Here is a 27,500-nt window from a genome sequence, read left to right on the forward strand (position 1 = left end):
CCAGAAAAAGAAAAAAAGTTCAGCTGGTTGAACTTTCTGTCGTCAAAACGGATGGAAATCTGACAGACGGAGCGTCATCCGTCCTGTCCGGAAATGAATTGAAATGAACAGACACGTCTAATTAGACTTCTAAGGAACTTCCATTGACTACATTCACTCCTGTACCCAAACTAACCCTAATTGAAACCTAATCCTTAGTCTAATCTTTTTTGGGAGTTTGGTCCGTTGGTCTTCTTACCCAATATCTGATGAGAGGACGGACACCAAAATGATCTCTGTGTCTCTTGTAGTTAGCGCTGTCTGGTGAGCATGCTAACGCTTTAGCATACAGTATATTCAGTAATTGTAGGCGATTAGCATTATCTAAAGTATGAAGATAAACCTTTTTATTCTATGGCCTGTAGATTCATAACTTCTGAAAACAAAATCTCAGTCTTCATCATCAGTGAAGCCCATTATGAAGCAATAGCGCAAAACCTTTAGCTGTCTGGCTAACTTTGCTAACTTCCTGTGTGAACAAAACAAGTTACACTCAAAGTCTCGCGGGAAGAGAGATCTGCTGCCACTGAAAATGTGTCTTTTTGTCAAATCTTATGTCTATTTTTACATTAAAATGAACTAACCATCAGCCTCAGAGCTGTTTTAACTAATTTTTTCACTTTTAGGATAATGCTATCTTAACTGCATGCTAAAGCGTTAGCATGCGGACAGATCTATCTACCAGAGACACAGAGATGATTTTGGTGCCAATCCTATCGTTAGATATTGGGTAAGAAGACGAATGGACCAAACCCCCAAAATGTCAGACTAGTCCTTTAACCCTAAACCCTAAACGAACCTTAACCCTGACCTAATGTAAACCTAATCCCTACAGCAAAGCCCGAACCCTAAATTATCCTGAATTTTTACCCTGACCTAAATCTAATTTGTCACTCCGAAAGTCTAAAACTCTGGTTCTCAAAAGGATAGAAGTCCAAGAACACACACACACACACACACACACACACACACTATACACACTCGCAAACAAGCTCAACATGGAAACAGACATAAATGCGTCCTAACAGCATCAAGCTGCAGGCAGAGCTTTTGTCCTGCTGTCAGAAGCTAATCCTCCTCTTTTCTTCTTTTCTCCTCTTCTTCTTCCTCTTCCTCTCTTCCTTCCCTACTTCCTCCCTGCCCTTTTGACCTCTAAGATTCTCTCTCTTCTCCCGCTTCCCTGTACCGCTCCTGGTACCTTTTCTTCATCATCTTTTCATTTTCATCAGAGAGTCTGGTGGAGATTGAGACCTTCTTGAGAGACGTGCAAACAGAAAAACATTCATAAAAAATACAAAATACAATTCAGCAACATACAAGAAAGTCTATTTTCCAAGTGTATTCACTGTTCCAGTTATAAGGTGATTAGTAGCAGAAACTGGTTTATTTCAAACTAACCAGTCTTGCAGTCTGATCGCATAATTACTGGATTTAAAGGTGCAGTAAGGTCTTTAGCAGAAAATGACAATAGTATCTGCAGGGGATTGATGAAGTTGTTGATCAATACCGATGACTCATCGACTACTTGGCCAGCTCCTGAGGTTTCTAATCTCACTTTCCGGCCCGTAATCTGGTTTGAATTTGACTTTGTTGTGTTTTGGCAGACTAGACGCTGTGAGGTCTGCTGCTGCCAACCACAGTTCATTAAAAGAATTAGATCGAGCTAAATGATGACATCGTCTGATAAGATGCAAATTAATTGCAACAAATGCAAAAAAACGCTCCTCAAATTGATATTTATCATGTCGACCATTAAAGTTTTTAAGGAAAATGAGGAAATTCCCAGATCTTCAACCGCTTGGAATAGTTCCGCTCTTTGTTTTGCATATTATATACCGTCTCAAAAACCACAAAATCACAAAAACTATCAAGACTTTCACATTTCTGTCCATTACAGGCCACCGTAAGCTTTGCCAGAAACCTGTCGTTGTTGTTGCAAAACCTGCTGGTCTCTGATACGGGTCGATAACAGTCACACGTGATTTAAAGATTCCCTTTAAAGGTCAGATGTGAGGGACAGGAAGCCTCACAGATAAATACAGAGTGGACAAGTCAACTTTGCATGAGTCTCAAGTACGATGCAAATACAAAATGTCTTTAAATCAAATAAATCGGACATTTAAATATCAAATACCTTTAATCCCACTCAAACTGCACACACACACACATAATAAAAAGCATGCATGTATAGAAGTATGTACATATGATACACACACATACAGAAAAGAAAAAAATCTTTCTGACTGTACTGTTTTGTTTCTGTCTCTTTCTCCGTGTGTACTGTACACTGCTAAAAGCTGCTGTGTTAGTGTTGTAACACACACACACACACACACACACACACACACACACACACACACACAGTCAGCAGTGTGTGAGCTCAGCAGATGCTTGGTGTGCTTGATATCCTCAGTCAGTGTGAGTGACAGTTGGAGAAAGACCAGGACAACAGGCCGAGTGGTGACTAAGCAGCTTCTGGACACACACACACACACACACACACACACACGCACACACACACACACGCGCACACACACACACACACACACACGCACACACACACACACACACACACAGCTCCTCCCATCACTGCTGAGAAATGAAACTACCTGCTACACAGACACACACACTTTGGATTGAAACACCCTCTTTTTCCCTCTGTGTCCAGAAATGAAAATACAGTAGCGACCATGCACACACACAACACAAGGGACGGACACACACACTCACACACTCACTCACTCACACACACACACACACACACACACACACACACACACAAACAAACCTCTGGCAACTGGCATGAGAGTGAGAAAATGACAGAATTTTTATTTTTCGGGTGAACTATTCCTTTAAGAGCAGATCTCCTAATTCTGTGGAGTCACTGATGTGCAACTGCTCCAATCAACAGGATGGTGTGTGTGTGTGTGTGTGTGTGTGGGTGTGTGTGTGTGTGAGATGTGTCTGAGCAGCCCAAAATCAAGAAACCGTTGCAAGTCACTTGAAAATGGGTTTATGTTTTTTCTTTCCTTCTCTCCTCTCTCCGTTTAATAAGAGGGTTAGGTTAGGACAACTGCTGTGTGTGTGAGTGTGTGTGTGTGTGTGTGTGTGTGTGTGTACCCACGCACTCGTGAATTGACTTACAGCCACACAAAGCCAGATTCATGGGCAGCCAAAAAAAATGTGTGTTACAGACAGAGTGGGAGAGAGAAGAAGAAAGAAAAAGAGGAGAGAGAAGTGTGTGTAGGTGTATTGCTTTGAGTGTGTGTGTGTGTGTGTGTGTGTGTGTGTGTGTGTGTGTGTGTGTTTGTTTACACACAACAAACACACTCCAGCCCTCTGTGTCAATGTCTTGATCAGGGTTTCTCCCCCGGATGGCCCTCTGTTCCGCCTGACGGGAGCCTCTGATTGGGTGTTGATGAAAAACACCGTTTCCCAGAGCGCACTGCAGCGGCGGCGGCGGCGTGCTCATGCGGCCCGGTGTGCGGCCGGCGTGTGATGTGGAGTCTGGCTTTGATGCGGCCGGACCGCTGCGTCACGCTCAGCGGAGCCGCACCGCCGCCGTGCTGATACACTGGAGGCAGTCCTGCTGTGTGTGTGTGTGTGTGTGTGTGTGTGTGTGTGTGTGTGCGTGTGTGTGTGTGTGTGTACAGCTAGGGATCTCTCCTCTTGCTCACTAGTTTCCTTTAAAGCTGCAATACACAACTTTTTTTCACATTAAAATAACAACAAACAGGATTTATTCTACATTATCAGAGTCTATCTGTCTCTGTGTGTTCAGGCCTGAATCCTGTTGGTCTGAAATCGGCTTTTCAATTATCTTGGTGAAGTCAATCCTGCAAGCTAGGCTAAAAAATACCAATCTGTCCAGTGATGTTCTCTTGTCTCCAGACCTATCAGCTTCTTTCATGATATTTTCAGTCAAATTCTCTCACTGCACTGGCAGATAATCTGCTGCTTTCAGTAAATTTCACTTGATTCATGCCAATATGACTTCTTCTTTCAAGAAATCATCATAAAACAATGAAGAAAATCTGGAAACAAGAAACTTTCTCCAAGACAATTTCACTTTTACCAAGAAAATGTCCTGAAACAAGTTACATTCTCCTGGAAAAAAGTCTCATTTGTTGAAACCAGTGAAATTATCTGTCAGAGCAGTGAGATGACTTCACTAAAAAAATCCTAAAATAATCTTGATGAGTCTGGAGACAAGAGAAAATAACGAGGTAAATCAACAGCTGAGTGAACAAATCAATGACACTTCTTTTGTGTTGCTAAGCAACCAAAGCAGTAGATGTATTGTGGATAGCAATCATTAATTTCTTTCTGTAAAGTTGAGTCAATTTCTTGTTGACTCTTACTTGGACAGCAGCTTTATATTTGGAAAAACTACAGCGAGTTAAAGTGACTCAGCAGATCTGAACTGATAGATAAGAATGGCGTGACGTTTCAAACAGGCCACGCCCACAAAGTGCAGGACAAGTGATATGACTCGCTCTATTTCTATGGGCAAAAAAAAAAAAAAAAAAACATTTTATGTGCTTGCTTTTTCTGTGTTCTGATCATTTATGTGAAATGTATCTGGTGTAAATAATTTGTCGTTAACTTTTTCACAATTTTCAAACAACAGCAGGATCATTTAAATGTTATTTCCTGGAGCATTTTGAGACTTCAAGAAAAAAACATTTTAATGATCCTGCTGTTGTTTGACAACCGTGAAAAGGTAACGACAAATCACTCACACCATATACATTTCACATAAATTACACAGAAAAAGCGACGACAGAAAATGTGGATTTATTGTTTTGTTCATAGATACTGAATATGGTTTCACACTCGTACCGCACTTCTTCTTTTTTCTGATAACTGGTTGGTTTTGTTCATCTTGATTTTGGAAGATTATAAAATAACTTCTTTACTGTTTTTCCTGGAACAGCTTTAAAGATGACATCACGCTGCACCAGGGGGCGTAAATAAAACTTCCAACCAATTAAACATCACAGATTTTTGGACAGTCCCGCCCTTCCGCCCCTCCCATCAAGCTTTTCTCTCCCTAACTGATCTCCCATTGGTTTACACTTTTGAATGATCCCTCCCTGCGTTGTCCCGCCCCAACATCAGTGTTGGTCTTCCAACATGGCCGCCAGAGAGGGAGAGAAGAGGAGAGGAGAGAAGAGGAGAGGAGAGGAGAGAAGAGGAGAGGAGAGGAGAGGAGAGGAGAGAGAAGAGGAGAGGACAGGAGAGGAGAGGAGAGAGGAGAGGAGAGAAGAGAAGAGGAGAGAAGAGGAGAGGAGAGGAGAGAAGAGGAGAGAAGAGGAGAGGATAGGAGAGAAGAGAGGAGAGGAGAGAAGAGAAGAGGAGAGGAGAGAAGAGAAGAGAAGAGAAGAGGAGAGAAGAGGAGAGGAGAGAAGAGGAGAGAGAAGAGGAGAGAAGAGGAGAGGAGAGGAGAGAAGAGGAGAGAGGAGAGGAGAGAAGAGGAGAGGAGAGAAGAGAAGAGGAGAGAGGAGAGGAGAGGAGAGGAGAGGAGAGGAGAGGAGAGAAGAGGAGAGGAGAGGAGAGAAGAGGAGAGAAGAGAAGAGAAGAGAAGAGAAGAGGGATGAAAATAGAAGGGACAGAGCCAGATGAGGACAAGAGGAATAGAAGGAGGAGAAGGATGAGGAAGAGGAAGAGAAGCAGGAGGAGGAAGAGGAGAAGAAGAGGAGAAGAAGAGGAAGAGGAGAGGAGGAAGAGAAGGAGGAGGACAAAGAAGAAGAGGAAGAGGAAGAGAAGGAGTAGGATGAGGAAGAGAAAGAAGAGGAAGACAAGAAGAGGAGAAGAGGAGAAGAGGAGAAGGAGAAGAGGAGGAGGAAGAGGAAGAGAAGGAGGAGGAAGAGAAGGAGAAGTGGAGGAGGAGAAGAAGAGGAGGAGGATGACGAGGAAGAGATGCAGGAGGAAGAGAAGGAGAAGAGAAGGAGGAGGAGAAGAGGAAGAGAAGAGGGAAGGGAAGGAGGAGGAGAAGAAGAGGAGGAGGATGACGAGGAAGAGATGCAGGAGGAAGAGAAGGAGAAGAGGAGGAGAAGAAGAGGAAGAGAAGGAGGAGGACGAGGAAGAGAAGAGGGAAGGGAAGGAGGAGGAGAAGAAGAGGAGGAGGATGACGAGGAAGAGAATTATTGACTTCTATTGGCGACCAAAAGGAATCGCAACAACATTGACATGAACATTGAGTTTTTCTCCTCCTACAAAACACACACACACACACACACACACACACACACACACACACACACACCACACACACACACACACACACACACACACCATACCCCTCCCATCCCCAGTGGAAATATATATCTGCTGCTGCTGCTCAGGAAGACAAACTGCATTTCCTTGAGGAAGTGGGAAGTGTGGGCAGAGAGAAACCCTTCAGATGAGCTGATTTGCATTGGAAACGAGTGAAACTCTCTCACTCCGCCGGCAGGTTTCTGCACTCGTTTCAAGAAAAAGAGTTTGAGACTCAGAAACAGAATAAATCCTGTTCAATCTCTTTCTAACTTAGCTTTTAATTCACATCGCCTTTAAACCTTTACAGTGTTTTTTTATTCTTCAGTTTTATTGTTTGCTTGTTATTTTATCAGTTGATCTTTTTAGAATAGCAGTTGTTGGCATAGAGGGTCATTCCTATACTGGACTATTTTTGATTTTGAAATGTTAATGTGATGTAATGGTTTTAATCCATTTACAGTTTTTAAATCCATTTATTGGTTTAATCAATCGATTTTATGTACAGCACTTTGAGTTGCAGTCTATGTATTCATGGTGCTATAAAAGTACATTTGTTATTATTACATTATTAAATGTGAAGATGAAGGAGAAGGATGAGGAAGAGAAAGAAGAGGAAGAGAAGAAGAGGAGAAGAGGAAGAGAAGAGGAGGAGGAGGAAGAGAAGGAGGAGGATAAGGAAGAGGAAGAGGAGGAAGAGAAGGAGAAGTGGAGAAGGAGAAGAAGAGGAGGAGGATGACGAGGAAGAGGAAGAGACGCAGGAGGAAGAGGAGGAGAAGAAGAGGAAGAGAAGGAGGAGGATGAGGAAGAGAAGAGGGAAGGGAAGGAGGAGGAGAAGAAGAGGAGGAGGATGAGGAAGAGGAAGAGAATTATTGACTTCTATTGGCGACCAAAAGGAATCGCAACAACATTGACATGAACATTGAGTTTGTCTCCTCCTACAAAACACACACACACACACGCACGCACACACACACACACACACACACACACACACACACCATACCCCTCCCATCCATTGATTTGAGGCTTCTTAGCTTTCGTAGTTGAAATGTTTTGCAACGCCGCTCGCTCGCTTGTAGCTCCGCCCTCCACCGCCTTAAACATGCCAGTAGAGGTGTGTGTGTGTGTGTGTGTGTGTGTGTGTGTGTGTGTGTGTCTTTAAACTCCAGTGTGGGGCGTTTTTTGCTTCAAAGTGAGTTTTGAAATCCAGAAATCTCAGCAGCTGCTGCAGTAATCACTGAGTCCCTGGTATTGATCAGCGTCTTTATCAACCCCACAGATAGATTATGGTCATTTTGTGCTGTGGGACAGGAAAAATCTGACTTATTGCTTCTTTAATAAAAATGGAAGAGGGGAAGGTGGTGCAGGGAAAAGAAGCAGGAGAGGGGAAGATGGGACAAAGGCAGGGAGGGAGGGAGGGAGGAGGTGTGAGTGGAGGAGTGAGGATGCAAGGGAGGAAGGAAGGGAGGAAGCAGCTTCTTAAATCATCATCAGCCGGTCCGGTCCGGTCCGAACCGCCGGCCTGACAGACAAACCCTAACCCCATCTGCTCCTCGTTTCCTTCAGCAACACGCCTCTAATCTGAATAAATGGCCTCCTGCTGCGCTCATCACACAGAGAAAGGAGGAAGGGATGAAGATAGAGAGGGAGAGATGGGAAGGATGGGGGGATGGAGTGGGAAAAAAATCACCGGGAGAGAGCGAAAGATTGTGTGAGTGTTCATCAGTGTCGGGGCAAGTTAGTTAAAATGTAATCAATTGCTCTTTACTTATTCCTCATTTAAAAAGTAATCACAAAAGTAATCACATTACTATTTCCTCACATCTCTGTGTTTCTGTATCAGATGCTTTGATAAACTGGATGTTGTGTTTTCGGCTGAGGAAAGTGTAAACCTTTGAAAGTGTCAAAGGAGAGAAAAGAAAAGGTTGAAGCTGCAATAAGCTGCTTTCCGAACCACTAGAGGGTGACAGAATCCGCAACACATCTGTAAATAAAGCACAGCAAAGCCACCGCACTACGGAGGCCTACCAAGGACAAACCTAGCAAAGCAGCATGCATCAAGGCTAACAGCTAACCGCACCAGGCTCACTTTGCCAGATTTTTCTCCCGCTGAACGTCACATGTCCCACGATGACAAGTGAAGAGGAAGGTAGCAAGTTTAGTAGTTTAACAAGTTTACATCAATTCTGCCATTACAAGTATTTTGTTCAGGAGTGGGAGGGGGTGAGTTCTGCTTTTAAAGAGCGAGGGAGGAGACAAGCTAGTTTTAAAACCATGAGAAGCTGCTGAATGGAGCGGGAGGAGCTTCTTCAGGAGCACAACAAGATTTAGAAAAGAGGAGAAAACAGCAACACAGCTGGATGTTGGTTTATATCATTTTGTCTCAATGAAATCTCCACACAGCACACAGTAGCTTCAGGATTGGTTAGAAGGGCTGATGTCACTTATTGCAGGATTAAGTAACACATTACTAGGATTAGTGACTGTAATGTAATTACTGAATTTGAAATTGTAATCCCTTACACTACTGCTACTGAAAAGAGTAATCACATTACTGTAACGTTACCGCCCAGAACTGGTGTTCATGCATTTAAAAGTTGGCATCCAAAGTTTTGTTTTTTCTTGTAACTTTAGTTTAGTTCATTATCATCAAGAGGAAATCCTTCAGTAAATTCACAGTCAGTGCATGTGCAAAAAAAACCAAAACAGTTACACAGCCACAACAAACAGCAACAGTTTGACAGTAATTACAGAGGAACAGTATCAACAGGAGAACAACAAAGAGACAGAATCAATAACGTCGGCGTTGTTATCAAGTTCCAGTCCAGAGGCGTTATGTTATTATGTCTGCTTCTGCAAACCAAATCTCCCTTCTGGGGTAATTAAGTCTGAATTGAAAACCAATAGAAGCTGCAGATGGTGATGAGCAGTCTGTACTGTCAGGGAGGAGAAACGACCAATCAGATTACCTCATCAGACTGAACTGCAATTTTAACGATATTAGTTTAAACCTCTAAACCTCCACGCTTCTGTTTGTAGCGGTTTCTAATTGATTGCTTTTACTCTCAACTGTTTTTGATTTTTCTTTTGTTTCTTATTTGTTATTATTACTGTCGTCGTTTGTTTATATGTTTACTTTTTATCCGTTTGTTTGCTGTTTTAATATTGTACGACATCACTGTAATGAGGGTCAGTCTCAGTGATTTTCGAATTCAAATAAAGGTTATGAATGAATGAATGAATAAATGAATGGCTGACAACCACTAATCATCTATGAGAATGGCTGCTAGAACATTTTGGGGAGGTACAGTTAACATTTTTGGGAAGTTCCTCCAGCCTGTAATTCTCCATGAACTCCATGTGACTCCGGCAGATCTGGTCATCAATCAGAACCTTTAAACCTCAATCTAATTCTAATTGGAGCTCTAGCCCAAAATCAAAATCCTAATCCCAAAATGTGTCGTTTTTAGACATGGGACGATCTGTTTCTCTCCTGATACGACTCGATACGTGGTCTGAGGTTCAGGATCAATACAACCAGGATACCATGTGATCAATAAAAGTTCAGTGACAACAAAGTCTGACTGTGCAGAATTCTGTTTATTTCTGAGACACAAATCTTTCTAGCGATGCCATTGGCTGCTAGAATGTAAACAATTTAAAAATGTTGTTACAAAGTGACAATAATATAATTTGGATGGAGAGCTTGTGAAACTGTGATTTATGTCTTGAGGTCCATTCAAAGCTGTGTGTGTGGTGTCATGAACCAAAAACACTCTCAATCCATTTCTCTACGTTCATTTTCCAGCATCTCTCTGAGCCTTACCAAGAACAGGCCGTTTCTGTCGCCGTGTCTTTAAGGCTCATTAATATTAACGACCCCTCTGTTCCGATCGGCTAACCGTTTCGAGAGTGAAACGTGAGACGCCGCGGCCCGGCGGCTACAGGTAGGGAAAACTCTCCGGTAATAAACGATGACGACCGCTCGACCGCTTTGAAAAAAACACTTTGTTAGTCTATTATTTCTTACAGAAATGATAATGAGCGAACCTTTGTGACGCCACAAAGTTACGGAAGTCCAAACGGCTCGTTTAGAGGCTCGCTTTTCTAATATGGATTGTGTGGATTTAGTTTTGATACTTTCACCATGTTTAGATACACATCCAACTCCTTTATCATCACAGAGGAGAGGGGAGTCCTGCTTTACACCATATGGGACCTTTAAACTCCTCTCAGTACTGTTATAAACACACTGACACACATTATGCACGACGGAAAAAAACACACACACACAGAGCTTGATTTTTCTGTGAAGATAAATAAGATGCAGAGAATGAAATCCTGCTGTAGAGATAATAAATCAAGTGGAAATGCATCCGGCTCACTAAAGATAAACTGACGCCGGTTTGACTAATTGGTAAGCATCGCAGTGGGACCGGCCTGTTTACCACACCACACTGAAAACACTCATTTTTCCCACTTAGAAACCGATCCTCAACAGACTAATCCCAATTACCTTTGAAGTGAGCACTTCTGCTGCCTTTAAAAACAAAAAAAAAAAGGCCATTAGAAATCTACTAGCTGCAGCTGAAGTGTGTTATGGACACAATTATACATCATCACTTTATAGACGCCTCTGCTGATTAATGCAGCAAATTAAGTGCCGTGACACATGGAGAGGGATGGCAACTTTGGAGTGTGTGTGTGTGTGTGTGTGTGTGTGTGTGTCGGGGGGGGCGGGGTCATTTGGTTGAAGTATGGTTTCTTTAAAGAGGAACTAACCAAACCCAAATCTTTGTAAAGCCGCTGCTGAAATCTGCTATTGGCTGATCCTTGGCGCCAGGTGATGATGTCACCACCTGTTGTACTTATTCTAGAAGAAGATGAAGGCAATACTCTGACTATTGAAATTGTCATGTAAATGCCTGATTATTAAATTAATTAATTAAATTAATATATTGTATAATAATATTGTCTAATAATGCAACAACTTGAGTCATCACATTCTTCTTATTCTTATGTGTTATTTCATTATTAGTCCACAGTCACACTCCTGATGCAGTAATGAATGCCAGCTAATTATAATTAGGTGTTAAAATATTAATCAATTTATTACATGAATACTAGAAAGGCCAAACAGTGCTGAAGTTTAGAACTGAAATATCTGAGCTTTCAAAATGTTCCTCCATGACTTTTGCTAGATCCAATTTTGGTAAAAAGTTTAGGTTTATGATGATTATGATGATGATGATTATTATTTTTATTTGTCGTTGTTGTTGTTATTATATTTTCTCCCTTCAACTGACGTCTTGTGTCTTAGATGCCCCAAATCCAATAGCTTTTCTAGTGTTAACAGGTTTTATTCCCTTTTCGACCCATTAAAAGGGGATATTAAATTACATTTTGACAAGTTACTACATTAATCCTGCAGATCTGACATGATCAGCTGCTGTAATCCGGCCCGGAGCGTTCGTTCCCTCGGCCGCCTGCAGTCACAACACAGCGCTTCTCTCTGGGAATCCTGCTGTATGAACCAGGCTGCAGAAAGACCTGGATCACAGGTTCAATCTCACCTCTCTCTCCTGGCTCCTGGCTCCTTGGGGGGGGGGGGGGGGGGGGGGGGGCACTCTCAGAACTCAAGGGCAGCTTGACTTCAGAGCAGCATCCATTAAACCTTTCCAAACAGGAGGTTAGTCTGCCATCAGCCTCCTGATATCTATTCATCTCTTTCCTTTGCTCCTTTTACCTTTTAAACTTCTCCCTTTTTACAGTTTCTCCAAAGTTTTCAAAGATGTCGTATGTCACGGATTGTCAGGCTGATTAACACCAGATTATTCCGTCTCGGTCTGAGGTTTGATCGAGATCGATGGTCAGCGCAGATTAACCATGCTGATCGACTTGCAGACTGATCTGAGCCCAGATCATAACGTGATATTTACAACCCGACATCTGCACAGGTCCAGCCTGGTTAAAGACTCTTGAATCTCGTCCCGCCCACTTTTCTGATTTTTGTCGAGCGATTCAGAGAGCCTGATGTTTCCCTCGTCAGCGGCTTGTTCTCGCTCGGAGAAACAAATCGAGCCAATCAGCGCCTTTGTGGGCGGGACTAAAGTCGGTGACGTTTCCAACCTGTGCCAGAGCCAGTTGGTAAATGTCTGGCTAACCATGGATGTAGAGGCTGACTGGCTGCAGCATCACGTGACTGAAGTGACGTCAGAGCGGGATACATCAGTCACTGGTGATTGGTTCAGGGAAAATCAAACCCCCCCCCCCACACAGAAAACGCCTAACGAGGAGGAAATCTCAGTCTGAATACTGGAGTAGGATAATCAGTTACTGTACTGTATATCCTCAAGTGTGTGATTCCTCGTCCTGCCTGATTTACGATTTAGAACAAAAACAAATCTGAAATATGTCCTTATGCGTGCGATGCAATGAGTTTTCAAAATCAATTAAGAGCCTTTGTTAAAAGCCTTGCATGCTGTATTCCTGATGCACTGTAAGGTGAGACAGTGGAGCAGAGTGGATTGAAAACCCAAAGCCCTCAGCAGTGTGTTGCTCTAATCTTTCCTGGTTGCTTGTGATTATAGGATTCAGATCCTGGCCTTCAGCTACTGATGCACTTACTCTAAATCACTCTGGATAACAGTGTCTGCTAAACGCCTGCATCGCTCTATATCCTTATATTGTAATTGCCACCATCCTTTATCGATTACGCTCCAAAATCCATTCGGCCTAATGTGATTTCATTAAGATATAGTCCGAGTGAGCTGTCCCAAACAAACACACCAGGCAGGAGTTTAGATCTGAAGTTTGGTTGCAACGTCCAGTCATGGAGACCGTGTCCAGGATTAAAAAAAAAGAAAAACCTGCAGGTATTCTTAAGGTGTTTGTCCACATGTATTTCCTCCTAACATGTTAAATTATTAACATCAATCCTCTTTGCTTACTTCACACTTCTGCCTCTATCAACAGAATTGGGTTCATCTGTTGAGCCTGGATTTCATACTGATACACAGGGGTTTGAAAACATAAAACGTATTTCAAAAAGGCATTTATTCAGGATTTTTAGTCCCAATTTTATGCCGCACATTCTATCAAAGTGAAAACAAAACTGTAGAAATGTATGTAAAAGTATAAAATTTATAGTACAAGTCACAGTCTGCCTCAGGTGATTTCACCTTCTTATTTATAAACTACTGTCCAACTTGGAGAAGGGTTAAATTAAAAGATGGGATGAATTTAAAGAAAGCTGCAATTTTACAGTCAGGCTTCAGACAAACAATCTTTGGTTGAACATTAGCTATGCGGACGACTTTACGTTTTACACACTTAACGTCAAGCGCTTTCTCATTTGTTGCTGAAAACACATGTAGGGTAGAGCTGCTTTTTTTTTTTCCATTTGTCATCAGCACCCAGGACTCATAACCCACTGGAGTGTTTTTTCTCTTTTCTACAACTATGTGAAACGTCTTCTTGTTACGCCTGTTTTCCCTCTGTCATGATGCAGCATTTGTTTATGTGAGTCATGAAGCTTTAGGGAAGTGAAAATGAACACAAACACACCTTCTAATCTCCGACCAAATGAAAACCGACAGAACAAAAATGAAGAAGGGACTGTCTGAATCAACCTCCTCCATCCTGCAGACACGGTTTGGTTATCAAGAGTCAAACACTGAGCAGGAAACTGGAAACAGCACCAACCTGTCTTTACACCTGAAGACTGTGTGCGTGAGTATGAATATTGTAAGGGTTTTTTATCCAAAAGAGTGTGTGAGTGTTTCAAATAAAAAGGTCAGAACACTTCAGTGTGATATTTGCCTCTAAATTAACTAAATGTTAAACTGCACTGTTGAAACCCCAGGCAAAAACAGGCATTCCCAAGAGTTCAAATTGCCTGAAAAATTACTATATACTGTTACTCGCCAAAATTTCTACAAAATATATCACGATATAAAATTCTGGCAGTGTATTGTTTGATTAAAGATGCCTCCCAGCAGACTGCTAAATTTTTAATTCAAGAAAATCCAGCACAAATACACCAACAGACTGCGCTGTGAGATGTCAACCAAAGCAATACAGAGTGCTTAGTCTCATACATACAGTCCATTCACAGCCAGGCTCACCCACTCACCAGGTCAATGTAACCGCAGCTTGGTCATGAATATCCAAAGCATGCAATAATCCATAAGATGATGATGAATCACCTTTCCAGCAGGCGTCAAGACTAAAAATATCTTACATTTGAAGGTAAAATCATGCAGTCTCTATGAACAGGAAGAGAAACAATACAGTGTTTAGCATCTGTGTGTTTTTTCTCATTACAAAAATTCTAGACAGAGGATCTACATTTGGAGAAAGATGGTTCCTCCGTTTTTCCCCCATTTTAAAATTCCATGGTTGCTGCCAACAAGGCCATAAGCAATCAATAGATTAAGTTATTTATTCACAACACAATATCTGAACAGACAGCGGGTCTACAACAACATCAAATGTGGCGTCAGATTTGTATTGGGACTAAACGACTTCTTCCATACTTCTCTAGACTTTGTGCAATTCACATCACTTCGATCTACAAGTACGTAAAATGTGAAGTCACATCTGCGTCGGCACTGAACAATTTCTTCTGTACTTCTCTAGACTTTGTGCAATCCAAAAAAGTTTTCAAAACCTGGAAACTATCACACAGGTAAAGGAGTGCGTCGTCAGCATAAAGTGAAACCCTTCGCCTTTGCAACACCTTGGAAACTAACCCAGAAGATATCACAACAGACTGGCTCTACAAGTACCTAAAAACTTCCAGATTCCTCTAGATTTTCTGCAATTTGTGCAAGTTTTCAATACCTGGAAACCATCAAATTACTTTACTCAGACCACCGTAGGAACCTGTGTATTAAAAGAGTGTCTGTCCTCCACAACAGACATCACAACAGAGAAATAGCTTAAATTTTCCATATTCCTCTAGACTTGTGCAATCCACCGATATTTCAAAACCCAGAAATGATCAAGTTACTTTCCTCAGTCCAGCGTAGGAACCCGTGTATTAAAAAGCGAGTGCGTCCAACACTTACCGTACTCGATGTCGTAGAACACGATGAACTTCTGCCAGCGCAGCTCCTCCACCAGCGTCAGCATGACGTCGTTGAGGCGGACGGGCGGCCGGGCGGCCAGCGTGTAGCGCTGCCCGCCGGGGCTCGGGTTGAACTGGCAGGCGGTGCGCGGCGAGCCCTCGCTGTTCCTCTGCACGTACAGGTGAGGGATGTGCATGGCGTCCGTCAGCGACTGCAGGGCGCTGGCCGACGCGCAGCCCGTCGACGTCACCAGCGCCAAGATGCCCTGGTTCATCAGCTCGCAGGCTGCAGGAGAGGAGGGAGGGATGGAGGGGAAGGGTGGAAGGATGGAGCGGAGAGAGGAGGAAGGAGGAATGGATCGAGGGTGAGGAAGAGGGAGGGAAAGTTTGAGGAAAGGAGGAAAATGGAAGAAAGAGAGCAGTTGTTTATTTTGGTTGCCCCCCATTGAGCTCTAGACGTCATTTCAGCGTCACATCTCTGCTTTAGCCTACAAATTGCAGTACCGTTTCCATTGTAAATTACAGTGTGAAACCCTATTAAGTTTCTATGAGCAAAACAATAAAACAACATTTTCTGTGGTTGCTTTTTCTGTTCTTTTCTTTTTCCTATGGTTTAAATAATTTGCTGTTGAAGGGTCAAAAGGCTAACACGACTCCTCTCTTGTATGGAAGTTTGCTAAATGGTTAGCATTTTGTGACTTCCAGATAATTAAATTATAATGATCAGTTGTTTGAGAGACATGAAAAGGTTAAGGGCAATTAACACCATATATATATATATATATATATATATATATATACATTTCACATCAATTATTAGAACACAGAAAAAGCAACCACAGAAAATGTTGATTTATTGCTTTGTTCATAGAAATTGAATAGGGTTTTGCATGTGTACCGCACTTTGTAGGCGTGGCCCATTTGAAACGTCACGCCATTCTTATCTATAGGCCAAGATCAATTTTTAATTTGTACAGCCCAGTTTTAGACCAAGATTACCATGATTACATAATTAATGCATATACAGCTGTAAATGAAAGCTGAAAGCTGAAGTCCGACAGCTGATAACCAACCTACGATTTCAAGAATTGGGATTCCAAGTTCAGCCAGTTTACTGCAAAATACAACCATATAATACAATATATAATGTAATATATAATACAAAAACAATTGTCTAGGTTGTCTATATTTGGCCAGTTATCCACAGGAAGAAGAAAAATACACCAACAAACAACAAAACAGACCCGGGAATTCAAGGTACATCGGCAGTAGCTGTTTTTTAACAGTGTTAAAGTCTTTCAGTGTTTCCTGTAAGAGCCTTTTCAAACCTTCCTCTTCAACACATCGCTCCTAACAGTTACAAAGCCTCAAAAAGATCCTTTCCCCTCCCTCCTAACAGCTGGAGAGCCACAGGTTAAGCCTCTTAACAGCCTTTCATCTCTGGCTAAAGCCCGACTTTTTCTACAGGAGAAGATCCGTCCAGACTAAAAGGTCAAAAGATGCTCCAAAGGGCGGGAGGCGTGTTACGACCGAGCCGCCAGCAGGGGAAATCAAAAAACATTTATGTAGAGGAGAGGGAGGATAAGGCACCAACAGATAGTCCTTGAGGAGGGAAAAAAACAGGAAAGAGACAGAAAGTGCGGCGGCAGAACAGCTGGCTGGTCGCTTGGACCCCGCCGCTTAATGTTTGATGAGTCAAACTTGGCTGAACTCCGGCTGAATCTCTCCAAGCTGAAAACAAACAGAGGACACGCAGCCTTGGAACAGGCAACCAACTTCTGGGGTTTTCTCGGAGTGTGCCACATTCATCTCTATTAAAGAATAACACGCCTTTTCCAGTCGTGCTTTGTCAGCATTCACAAGTTTCAGAGTTGATGACGAGGCGATAATTCCACCTGCAAAATTTAAATTGTCTAAGGAGAGTAACACAAACGTGGCTTCTGTGAAACTGGAGCGAATAATTTTGCACTAAAGCAGGTCTAATGTTTAGTAAAATTAGCGAATGTTTTCACCATCTAAGGTTTCTAAAGCCTGCCAGATAAGAGTGTGCCTATTAGGATTAGAATGATATCAGTTTGCCAATACAACAGGTTGATTTTGCCTTTTTTTTTTAATAAAAATCTGATATCGGCCTGTCAGTGTTGATCCCACACCAATATGATGGAGTTGAAGATATGATTTAACTCAATGAAACCTGCCTCACCCAGCCTTAAAGAGCTGCTAACCCACCTAGAATAATGTTATTATTTAGTTTAGTTTTAGTGTCCAATTATGGTCTACCTGACAAGAATTAAATTCTGGGGGAAAACACTTTTTCATTTTTTTTTTTTGCATGAAACAGGGTTCTTACACAGTTTCAATTACAAAATTCCATATTTTTTCCAGACCTTAATTTCTTTTGATTTGATTGAAAAGATTTTGGTTGGTGTTCAGTATGATTTAAGCAGATTTGATCGTCTTGATCTTACTAACTCTACCATATCACTCTAGAGATGAAGATTATTCTCCATAGCAACAAATGTGTGCAAAGAATGTGTAGTTTATATGTACAGTTTCTCGGCAAAATACAACAAGATTTTTCCATGCTTTCCCAAACCCGGAAATTACCAAATTAATTTTCAATACATCTCCAAACTTTCCAGATTGTGTAGGAATTCTGACGAAAACAATCAATCCAATCAATCCAAAAATATCAGTATCAGCCTTCACAAATCAATCGAACCCTAATGTCTAGAGAATGGCCAGCCTGCTTGTCTAAACTAAGGGGCGGGATCCAAATAAGGGCCACAACTTTACTGCAGATGAGTCTCCATAAAACAAAAAAGTGCCTCTACTTTCTGTCTTATAGGAGTCAAGACCGAAACTGAAGTAGCTGCACTTGTAAACGGACTCCTCAACCAAAAATTTAAATTCCAAACCAAACTAAAACAGCTGTAATAATCTGACCGTTATTTTGAAATAAAGCTGAATGATGCCAGCAGACAGAAGATTTATATTTGCCTTGAGGAATGAAATCTTCCCCTTCCACGCTGTCATACTTGGTGCTGAGGAATGAGAAATGCTTGCCATCATTACTTTGCTAATTTTCCGTGTCAGTGTCAGTTTTCAGACTTCTCGAGAGGCGTCAAAGAGGTTCAAAACGTTGGGAATTTGCTCTGAGGAAATCAACAGAGAGAAGTCCGAGTCTGTTTAGACAGGCAGAAGCATGCACGTACAAATATAAACCTGAAAAATTAATGACATTTCATGGTCAAGTGTGCTTTTATCAAACAGAGACGTCAAAAAGAAGAATTGCTTTCGGATTTCACCAATCAGAACTGTATTAAAATATGTGTAACAATTCCCAGCCCAAGTCACATGACAAACTTCAACAATGTGACACAATTAATATGCTTTTTTAAAACCACTTCTACCCGCCGGTCGCTCACGCACCGTCCATCATTACAAACAATCATGACAATAATTTGGATAAAGAGCTTGTGAAACTGTGATGGTCAAGAGTCTCTTAGTGATTACTACAGCAGAATAACATGGATGAAATGTACGTCCTGAGGTCCATTCAAAGCTGTGTGTGTGGTGTCATGAACCAAAAACACTCTCAATCCATTTCTCCACGTTCATTTTCCAGCATCTCTCTGAGCCTTACCAAGAACAGGCCGTTTCTGTCGCCGTGTCTTTAAGGCTCATTAATATTAACGACCCCTCCGTTCCGATTGGCTAACCGTTTCGAGAGTGAAACGTGAGACGCCGCGGCCCGGCGGCTCCAGGTAGGGAAAACTCTCCGGTAATAAACGATAACGACCGCTCGACCGCTTTGAAAAAAACACTTTGTTAGTCTATTATTTCTTACAGAAATGATAATGAGCGAACCTTTGTGACGCCACAAAGTTACGGAAGTCCAAACGGCTCGTTTAGAGGCTCGCTTTTCTAATATGGATTGTGTGGATTTAGTTTTGATACTTTCACCATGTTTAGATACACATCCAACTCCTTTATCATCACAGAGGCAAGGGAGTGCTGGTTTACACCAGATGGGACCTTTAACCCCTCACACCTTGAGTTTCGCCTTAAATTAAGTAGCTTCAAAGTTAAAAAAAAAAAAATTTTCCATACTGTCCTTCAGTGTCTCATCCATATTCTGTATCTGCTTCATTCATTGAAGCTCTAGCTGCTTATATTGAGTGAAATATTCAAACTCAAGACGCTGCAACATTACATCAAACTTGTTTGGTGTCTTTGGAAACCTTGGGATCTCGACTAGAATTTAAAATAAAGTTCTGTGGGTTTGATGCTGGAAAATGAACGAGTAAAAATGGATGTGACCTATTTTGGACCAAGATCCAAAATAGGTCACATGTGTTTTGCTGATGTTTCTCCACATGACAAGAGCAATCACACATCTAATGAGCCTCAGAGCATCAGAGACTCAACTTCCAGGACTGGAAACACTGAGGACTAATTAGTGTAAAACAGAATGGGACTAAAAGCTTTGCAGGCTATAGAGACACGAAGCCAGTAGCTGCTGAGATTCCCTCATCAGGCAGCAGAACTGATTTGGGTTTCTGACTCACTTCTTGCTCTCTGAGTCCACAGTGAGTCACGGTTTCATCTGCGCTAAATATTTATCTGAAGCGACTCCCTGTGCGTCCCGACGACACGTACAGAGCGACTCCGACCAGACGGCGAGAGACAAAGACCATTAGAGTCGACACAAGACAAACATCTCCCTCTCTCTGCCCGTCTCTTTCTTACTAGTATGATCTTTATCAAAATCTTGCTTCTAATTTAGCTCACACAAACAAGGCAAACTTCTTCATCCTTGAGCAGGGAGTATCTCTTGGTAGAAACTCCTTTACATGTCATGACGATGCACATGCACCTCTTCATTGATGCAGCAGCCGGTGTTTTCTACATGCAATGACATCGGCTTTGAAACAATGTCTAAATATCAAAATTTAAGAATGCCAAGTCTTTGTGGAGAGCACACAGCTCATAACATACGGACACATATGGTGGTTTTCCTGTTGTAATAGCCCACAGTTAAACCTGCAATAAGTGATTTCAGACCCTGTAACCAATCCTGAAGCTAGCGTGTGCTACATGGAGATTTCCGTGAGATGTAATGATGTAAACAAACAACAACACAGCAGCAGCTTGTTGTTGTTTTCACCTCTTTCCTAAAGCTTGTTGTCAAAGTCGGCTGAGTAATGGAGAATCGATGAAGAGAGTGAGTAAACGTTTTCAACGAGTAAACCTGCTGCCTGTCTCTTCACATTTGACCTTCAGCAGGAGAAAAATCTGGCAAAGTGAGACTGGTAACCGGAGATATTTCTCTGTAGGTACGTTTATTTTAGCCTAAGCCGTTATGCACGGTTTGTCCTTAAGGGCTTCCGTCGCCCAGTAGCTTTGCTGTGTGTTTACAAAATGTGTTTCTGTCGCCCTCTAGTGGTCAGAAAAAATCGCTTAGTTTAGCTTTAACATTAGCTTGCTAACATAGCATAGCATCAGAGTCGATTGATTGCTACTTAGCTACGTTAACTTGCTAACCAAATAGCATAGAATCAGAGTTGATTGATAGCTAGTTAGCTACTTAACCAGCTACCAAACGATGAATAAAGTTTGATGTGAGGTTGTTCACAAAGCAGAATCTGCTACAAGTTTGAAACGTCGCCCGACACAAAGCCGTCACATCCTTTTTGTTGTGATGAGTGAACAGAAATTGTGAATTCAGTTGTGACCGGCCCTTTAGAAACGTGCAGCGGCAGACATCAGCTGGTACAGTCGCCATGTGGAGTCCCGTTCTGTTCTACATGGCTGGTACAATAGAGAAATAATGAAATCAGCTGGTGAAATTTGGGATTTCGTAACAACTGTGTTCCTGCAGACCAAAAGTTAAAAGTCTTATCTGTATCTAAAGATGTGTTGAAGAAATGACCCTCCTTTTAATGACGTGTACGCTCCTATCTGACCATCTGCACCTCCTGAATATTCACCGCTGGTTTTAATCTCACCTCCACCTATTCACCGGCTCCGGCTCCATGAATTAAAACGGTCGTTGGATTGTTTTAAAGTTACTGCAACACAATAGAAGGGGAAATTAGATTCATTCAAGTGTCACGCAGATGGGAGGGAATTATCTGTGCAAGGAGGCACAGATAATCAATAGGCAGTGGGAACAGAGATCCAGACTAGCATAACAAAACAAAAGGATTAGTGCTACCAGGCTCGGCCTTATTGAACAGATCAGTGGCACGAGACGAAGCAGAGAGAGGAGGAAACTCGATTTCTTATTCCCTCCTCGTCCTCCTCCTCTATCTCTCTGCAGCCTTCAATACAGCCGTCTTCTGCACACACACACACACACACACACACACACACACACACACACACACTATTATCTGTTCCTGTTGCTCTTTAAAGTATTAATCCACATTTTCATACAAATGAAGCTCTGTTTTGCCTCTCTCACTGAACGACAGAGGTGTGACCAAGTCAACTTTGCTCCAGTCCCAAGTCAGTCTCGAGTCTTGAGGCACAAGTCTCAAGTCAAGTCCCAAGTCTAAATGTAGAACACCAAGTCAAGTCCAAGTCAAGTCCATGTCATTAATGTCAAGTCTCAAGTCTAAAGTCAAGTCAGAACAAATCAAGAGTCCAGTATCAATTTAATATCTTAAAGAAAACTAAATATCTAGGACTTTTCAATGCAATATGGTTTTAATAGGATAAAAACTTGGTAAGAGCATCATGAGTTTGATTTCTATAATCAGTTTCAACTTCAATAAATTCAATCATTCCATACAAATTCAGAAAACAGAATTTAAATTCAGTCGTCCGCTGGAACAAATCTCATCACTTTCAATCTAAGTCATTTACACAAACACAAGATCTCAAGTCAAGACTTTAGAAACCTTTTCAAGTCATCAAAGTACAAGTCAGAGTCAAGTCCCAAGTCACCAGAACCCAAGTCAAGTCAAGTCTCAAGTCTTCTCTTCATGCATCAAGTCAAGCCTCAAGCAATTAAAGCTGTGACTCGAGTCCAAGTCATGTGACTCGAGTCCCCTCCTCTGCTGCATGATACAGCACAATAGTGATTCAACCGACACCCAGTTCATGAAAACTTCCATTTGCCGTTATAAACACTCAACAGTGTCTGAAATAAACATTTTAACTCACCTGTTAAAGGCTGCTAAATGCTACATTTATCTGCCTAAATTTATCTGCCTAGCCTAAATTATTATGCATTTTTCATAGATATATGTTGAAGTTTGCAGAAGTTTAGATGCTACCTCTTTGTGTAGAGCAGCGTAACAGGCAGCCAATCAGGAGCCTGTTTGATACAGAGACGTTGTTTTGCTTTGATTTGATTGGCTAACGGTCAGAGAGACAGTGTACGGTGGCCTGAAGGGACAAAAGTTTGAGAAGGGGTGACGACCAAAGACTGTAAATAACCGAGCCGTTTTTCTTTCCCTAGAAAAATCCTCTGCAGCACAGGAAGTGATGCGTTTCACGTTTCCGGTTTATTTTGAATCAACAGAAGAAGAAGAACTGGGTAGTTAGCATGAGCAGTGATAGCCAGCATGGCTGAACAGACAAAGAAAAGAGAAACTCAAACTGCATCAACAAGAAAACCCAAGCTCCGCCCACACTGTTTGATTGACAGGTGATCTGTGGGAAGAGCAGCAGGAACACCACAGTGAGGCTGAGGGACAAAGAGACTGAATATCTTGTTAAATGTATTTCTTTCACTCCCTCCTTCCATCTTTCCTTCGCTTCAACATCTCGATATCTCAGTCCATCTCCCTCCTCCCTTCACATGTTTCCTCTGGGCTTCATGCCTTGATTCCTCCTCTCTCTCCTTTCATCCTTCCCCCCTTTTCATCCTCTGAACTTAATCTCTCTATCAATCCTTCCCTCTCCCTCCTCCTTCCTTCTGAACTTGATATCTCTCTCTAACCATCCACCCCTCCTTCTTTCCCTCCCTTCATCCATATTTCTCTCTCCCCATGCCATCCCTCCCTCCCTCCTCCTCCTCCTCCCTCTGAACTTGATATCTCTTTCTCCGTCCTTCTTTCCCTCGTTCATCTGCCATTTTGTGGATGCTTAAAGTGTTTTTCAGTACTATAAACGGCCTTGTCTCCTTCCCTCTCTCTCTTCCTTTCCTGCCCTCTCCTCCTCTCTTCACTTCCTCTCCTCCATCCATCCTCTCCCAATTCCATCCCTCTCTCTCTCTCTCTCATCCTTCCTTCCCTCCCTCCTTCCCTCCTCTCCCTCTGCCCCTCTTTCCTTCCCCGTCTCCTCCTTCCTTCCCTCTCTCTTCCTTTCCTGCTCTCTCCTCCTCTCTTCACTTCCTCTCCTCCATCCATCCTCTCCCAATTCCATCCCTCTCCCTCTCTCTCATCCTTCCTTCCCTCCCTCATTCCCTCCTCTCCCTCTGCCCCTCCTTCCTTCCCCCTGTCTCCTCCTTCCTTCCCTCTCTCTCTTCCTTTCCTGCCCTCTCCTCCTACCCTCCCTCACCTCTCCTCCCTCCCTCCTCTCTTCATTTCCTGCCCTCTCATCCCTCCCTCCTCTCCTCCTTCCTTCCCTCGCCTCCTTCCCTCTCTCTCCTTCCCTCCCTCTCCTCCTCTCTCTCTCCTCCCTCCCTTTCTCTCTTCCTTTCCTCCTCTTTTGTTGCCCTCCAATGAGCTCTAGACTTCATTTCAACGTCCATCCTCTTCTCCTTCCCTTCCTCTCCTCCTTCCTTCCCTCTCTCTCCTCCTTCCTCCCCACCCCTCCCTCCCCCCTTCTCTCTCTCCTCTTCTCATTCCCTCCCTACTCTCTTCTCTCCCTCCTCCCTCCTCCTCTCCTTCCCTCCCTCCTCCTCTGTGTTCAGCATCGCTCCCTCCATCCTCACAGCTCATTTTTCACCTCGGGCCAATGGGGTCTTAATTTCTCTCATGCTTAATTAAACTATCTATCTCCATGGATCTGTAGCCCCATTACCGATACACGCCCCCCCCCCCCCCCCCCCCCCCCCCACAACAGAGCTGTGTGTGTGTGTGTGTGTGTGTGTGTGTGTGGACAGTGTATACCGCTGTGTCTGCATACGTGCATCAATATACACTGCACTTATGTGTTCCTGTGTGTGTATATATGCATGTTTCCTTGTGTATACATATAAATACTTGTGTCTGTGTGTATTAGTACATGCATGTGTGTTTGTACATATTGATACATGTGTATGTAGGTAAAATCCCATTAAAAATTAAAGGGTCTATGTGTAATTCCTGGTCCAGTGCTGGCCTCTGTCGTTCAGCGTTGTCATGACAACAACACTCTGCCCTCCGCAGAGCGAGACCATCATCAGCAACAATCAACCTTCTGTCAGGTTTTACAGAGTTAGACCACAGAGCATATTGATGGTAAGGAGTCGATATTTTGTGTGTGAAGTAACTCCACTTCCCCGACACATAAATGTTCCGGTCTGTTAAAATTCGAGCTGTTTAGAGGATTATATACACGCCGAATTTACCAGAACACCCTACAGATTAATAATAAAGCCTCAAATCATATTTTCAGATGTGTGTTTTTTGCCGATAAGCGAGGCAAAAACAAACTGGCAGATTTTTGAAGGGACCTTGGTGTGGCAGGAGCCTTCAGCCTCCAGGCCCGCTGCTGTGTTTCTGAACGCAGAAATCTGTTCACTTTGTTTCACCCAGAAACATTCAGGAACCTGCTGATATTTACTAGTCATACTGGTGGGTCTCTCTGCCGTAAAGAGCTGCTGACACTAAAAGAATCTCATCAGTCTGGTTTCAGTGGAGAGTTTTAGTGTCCCGTGATGAAAGAATGCTGCTTCAGAGGCTTTTCCACCCTGACAAGAAGAAAACTCTGAAGGAAACACTGAATACTTGTCATATTTTGCACGAAAAAAGGTCAAATTTAAAGATATCGAAAAATTCATAATATCAGAAAATATCAGAAATATCAGCTATCGGTGACTCCGGTATGAAACTATCAGTCGGACCCTGGTCCAGACAGAAAGTCCAGGACGTATCGGAGAACTTGTAATCAGTAATGAGCTTCAGGCTGGACAGGATAATGTGCAGCAAACAAAACAAAACCATTAGCGGTATCGAGCCGCCGCCTCGCCTCTCTCTCTCTGGATTCGTCTCCCTGACTCTCTGCGGCTCCGGCTGAGGACGATTCTATTGGAAGTGAAAGAGCTGGAGCTGAAATGTTACACCTTTTTTTTTTTCTCCTCCAGCAGAGCGGACCTGATGCAGACTGGACTGGCATGTCATGTTTTATTTACACACGTCTTATTATGTGTGATTTCACTCAAATTACTGCTGGTGCCCTAAATGCTAAACTACGGAAGTCGAACAACGGCCGTGCTTGCAATTATTTTTTTAATGCCGTTATCTCGAGATCATGAGTTAATTTATCTCGTTATCTTGAGAAAACAAGACACAATGCAATTTCTAGTACAGTACAGTCTGATGCGTTGATCAATAATGGTTCTCCTTGATCTGACATTTTCAGTTTAAATCAGTTGCTACAGTTGTCAAGACGCCATCTATGCATCCTACTCCTGATCTCTGATAAACATTATAAGTAATAAGAGGAAACAACATTTTTTTTTTCTCGTGATAACGTGTTGATTATCTCGTTATCTCGAGATAACAAAGCTCGTTTTCTCGAGATAACGAGATAATGAACTCGTGATCTCGAGATAACGGCATTAAAAAAAATAATTGCAAGCACGGCCGTTCTCGGCTTCTGTACTAAACAGTTGAAATGGTTGAAATCAATATCACGGTAATCAATAATCATAAGGATTTTTTTTTTCGATGTTGGTATATATCACAATTTGGCTCACGTATGCAAAAATCACATGTTAAATAATCAAATTAATGTTCATCCCATTGAACTGAATGGTGATGTTCGGTGTAATGTCAAACTAAACTGAAATATTCAAATAATATTCCTGTCATATCTCATTTTGTCAGAGTTTTTAAATAAAATGAGCTTGTTCTCATCAGTTCAGACGGCAGAAGTGTGTCGTGATTTCCCCAAATCACCAGATCATCACCATATGATTCACTGGAAGATGATTTACACCTCCGCTTATTTCTAAAAATGACATTATCGTGATTTCAGTTGAAACTGGATTGATGTTATCAGACGATCTCTGAGTCGTCATTTGCTGCAGTTTTGTTTTAAATAGACATTACCGAGTCATCCTGGATTAAAATGACAGATGATCCCAACAGTCAAATTTGTTATTATTATTTTATTATTTATTTTTATGTATATATATTTTGTAATTTCATTTTTGGGGTTTCTCTTTTTTGTGCTTTGGTTTGTGTCGTTTTGTGTGTATGTGTGAAAAAAAACACTAAAACAAAGAAGGAAAATAACAATAAAAAGATTAAAACACAACTAACTAATTAACTCAACTACAGTCTACTTGCTTGTTTTGTCATGTCAGCAAGAGTCTTAGATGTTGGATTGAGTCCATCACATCTGTGTGAGGCTCCAGACTGAAGTGTTGAAAAACTGCATTGATCTAAGTGAAAGTTAATTCATTTATCTTCATTAACAATCATTTGATCAAGCGTTAAGTCATAAAATTAAACCGTACTGTTCATCAAATAAGTGAAATGAACTTCAGTGAGGTCAGATAATGATTTTTTTTCGAGCGTTTCAGTTCCTTTTGATTCCTTAAAATCTCTGTTAATACCAAGATAAATGGTGTGGTACTCAGAGTTAAGACGGTATATTTTACTTTGGGTCGTGTCAGAATGGTTCCACTGTAAAAATCCCTCCACATCCATTTAGCTGGTGCTGGCTGAGTCACACACACTTAACAAAAAAGGTTCTCTGTAGTCCCAGAAGATGGTTCTTTAGGCTTGTACCAGAGCAGAACCCTTGTTGGTGCAATAAAGAAAAGGAAAAGGAAGTTGCAACTCTCGCTCAGAAAGAAAATACAGACTCTATTTGTTGCAATAAAAGCACGACTGCAATAAAGAACCATTTTAGAAAGGTTCTCCATAGACCTGTGCTTTAAAGGTTCTACATAGGACCTTTGCTGTAAAGAACCATGCAGGAACGTATGAAATGTTCCATATCAGCAGCATTAGAAGAACTC

At 42.1% G+C, this 27,500-nt stretch overlaps 1 protein-coding gene across 2 annotated transcripts in view; it reads right to left on the bottom strand.

The window, feature by feature from the left end:
- The window catches only part of LOC139918919 (glutamate receptor ionotropic, delta-1-like), a 590,452-nt gene that overhangs the window by 254,387 nt on the left and 308,565 nt on the right, over positions 1-27,500 (bottom strand). For both annotated transcript variants that reach the window (XM_078290849.1, XM_078290848.1), the window contains exon 3: positions 15,372-15,656. In XM_078290849.1, coding sequence (XP_078146975.1) covers positions 15,372-15,656 — 285 coding nt within the window. The remainder of the gene's footprint in view (positions 1-15,371; positions 15,657-27,500) is intronic.

This window comes from Centroberyx gerrardi, chromosome 20, assembly GCF_048128805.1.
Source record: "Centroberyx gerrardi isolate f3 chromosome 20, fCenGer3.hap1.cur.20231027, whole genome shotgun sequence".
NCBI lineage: Eukaryota > Metazoa > Chordata > Actinopteri > Beryciformes > Berycidae > Centroberyx > Centroberyx gerrardi.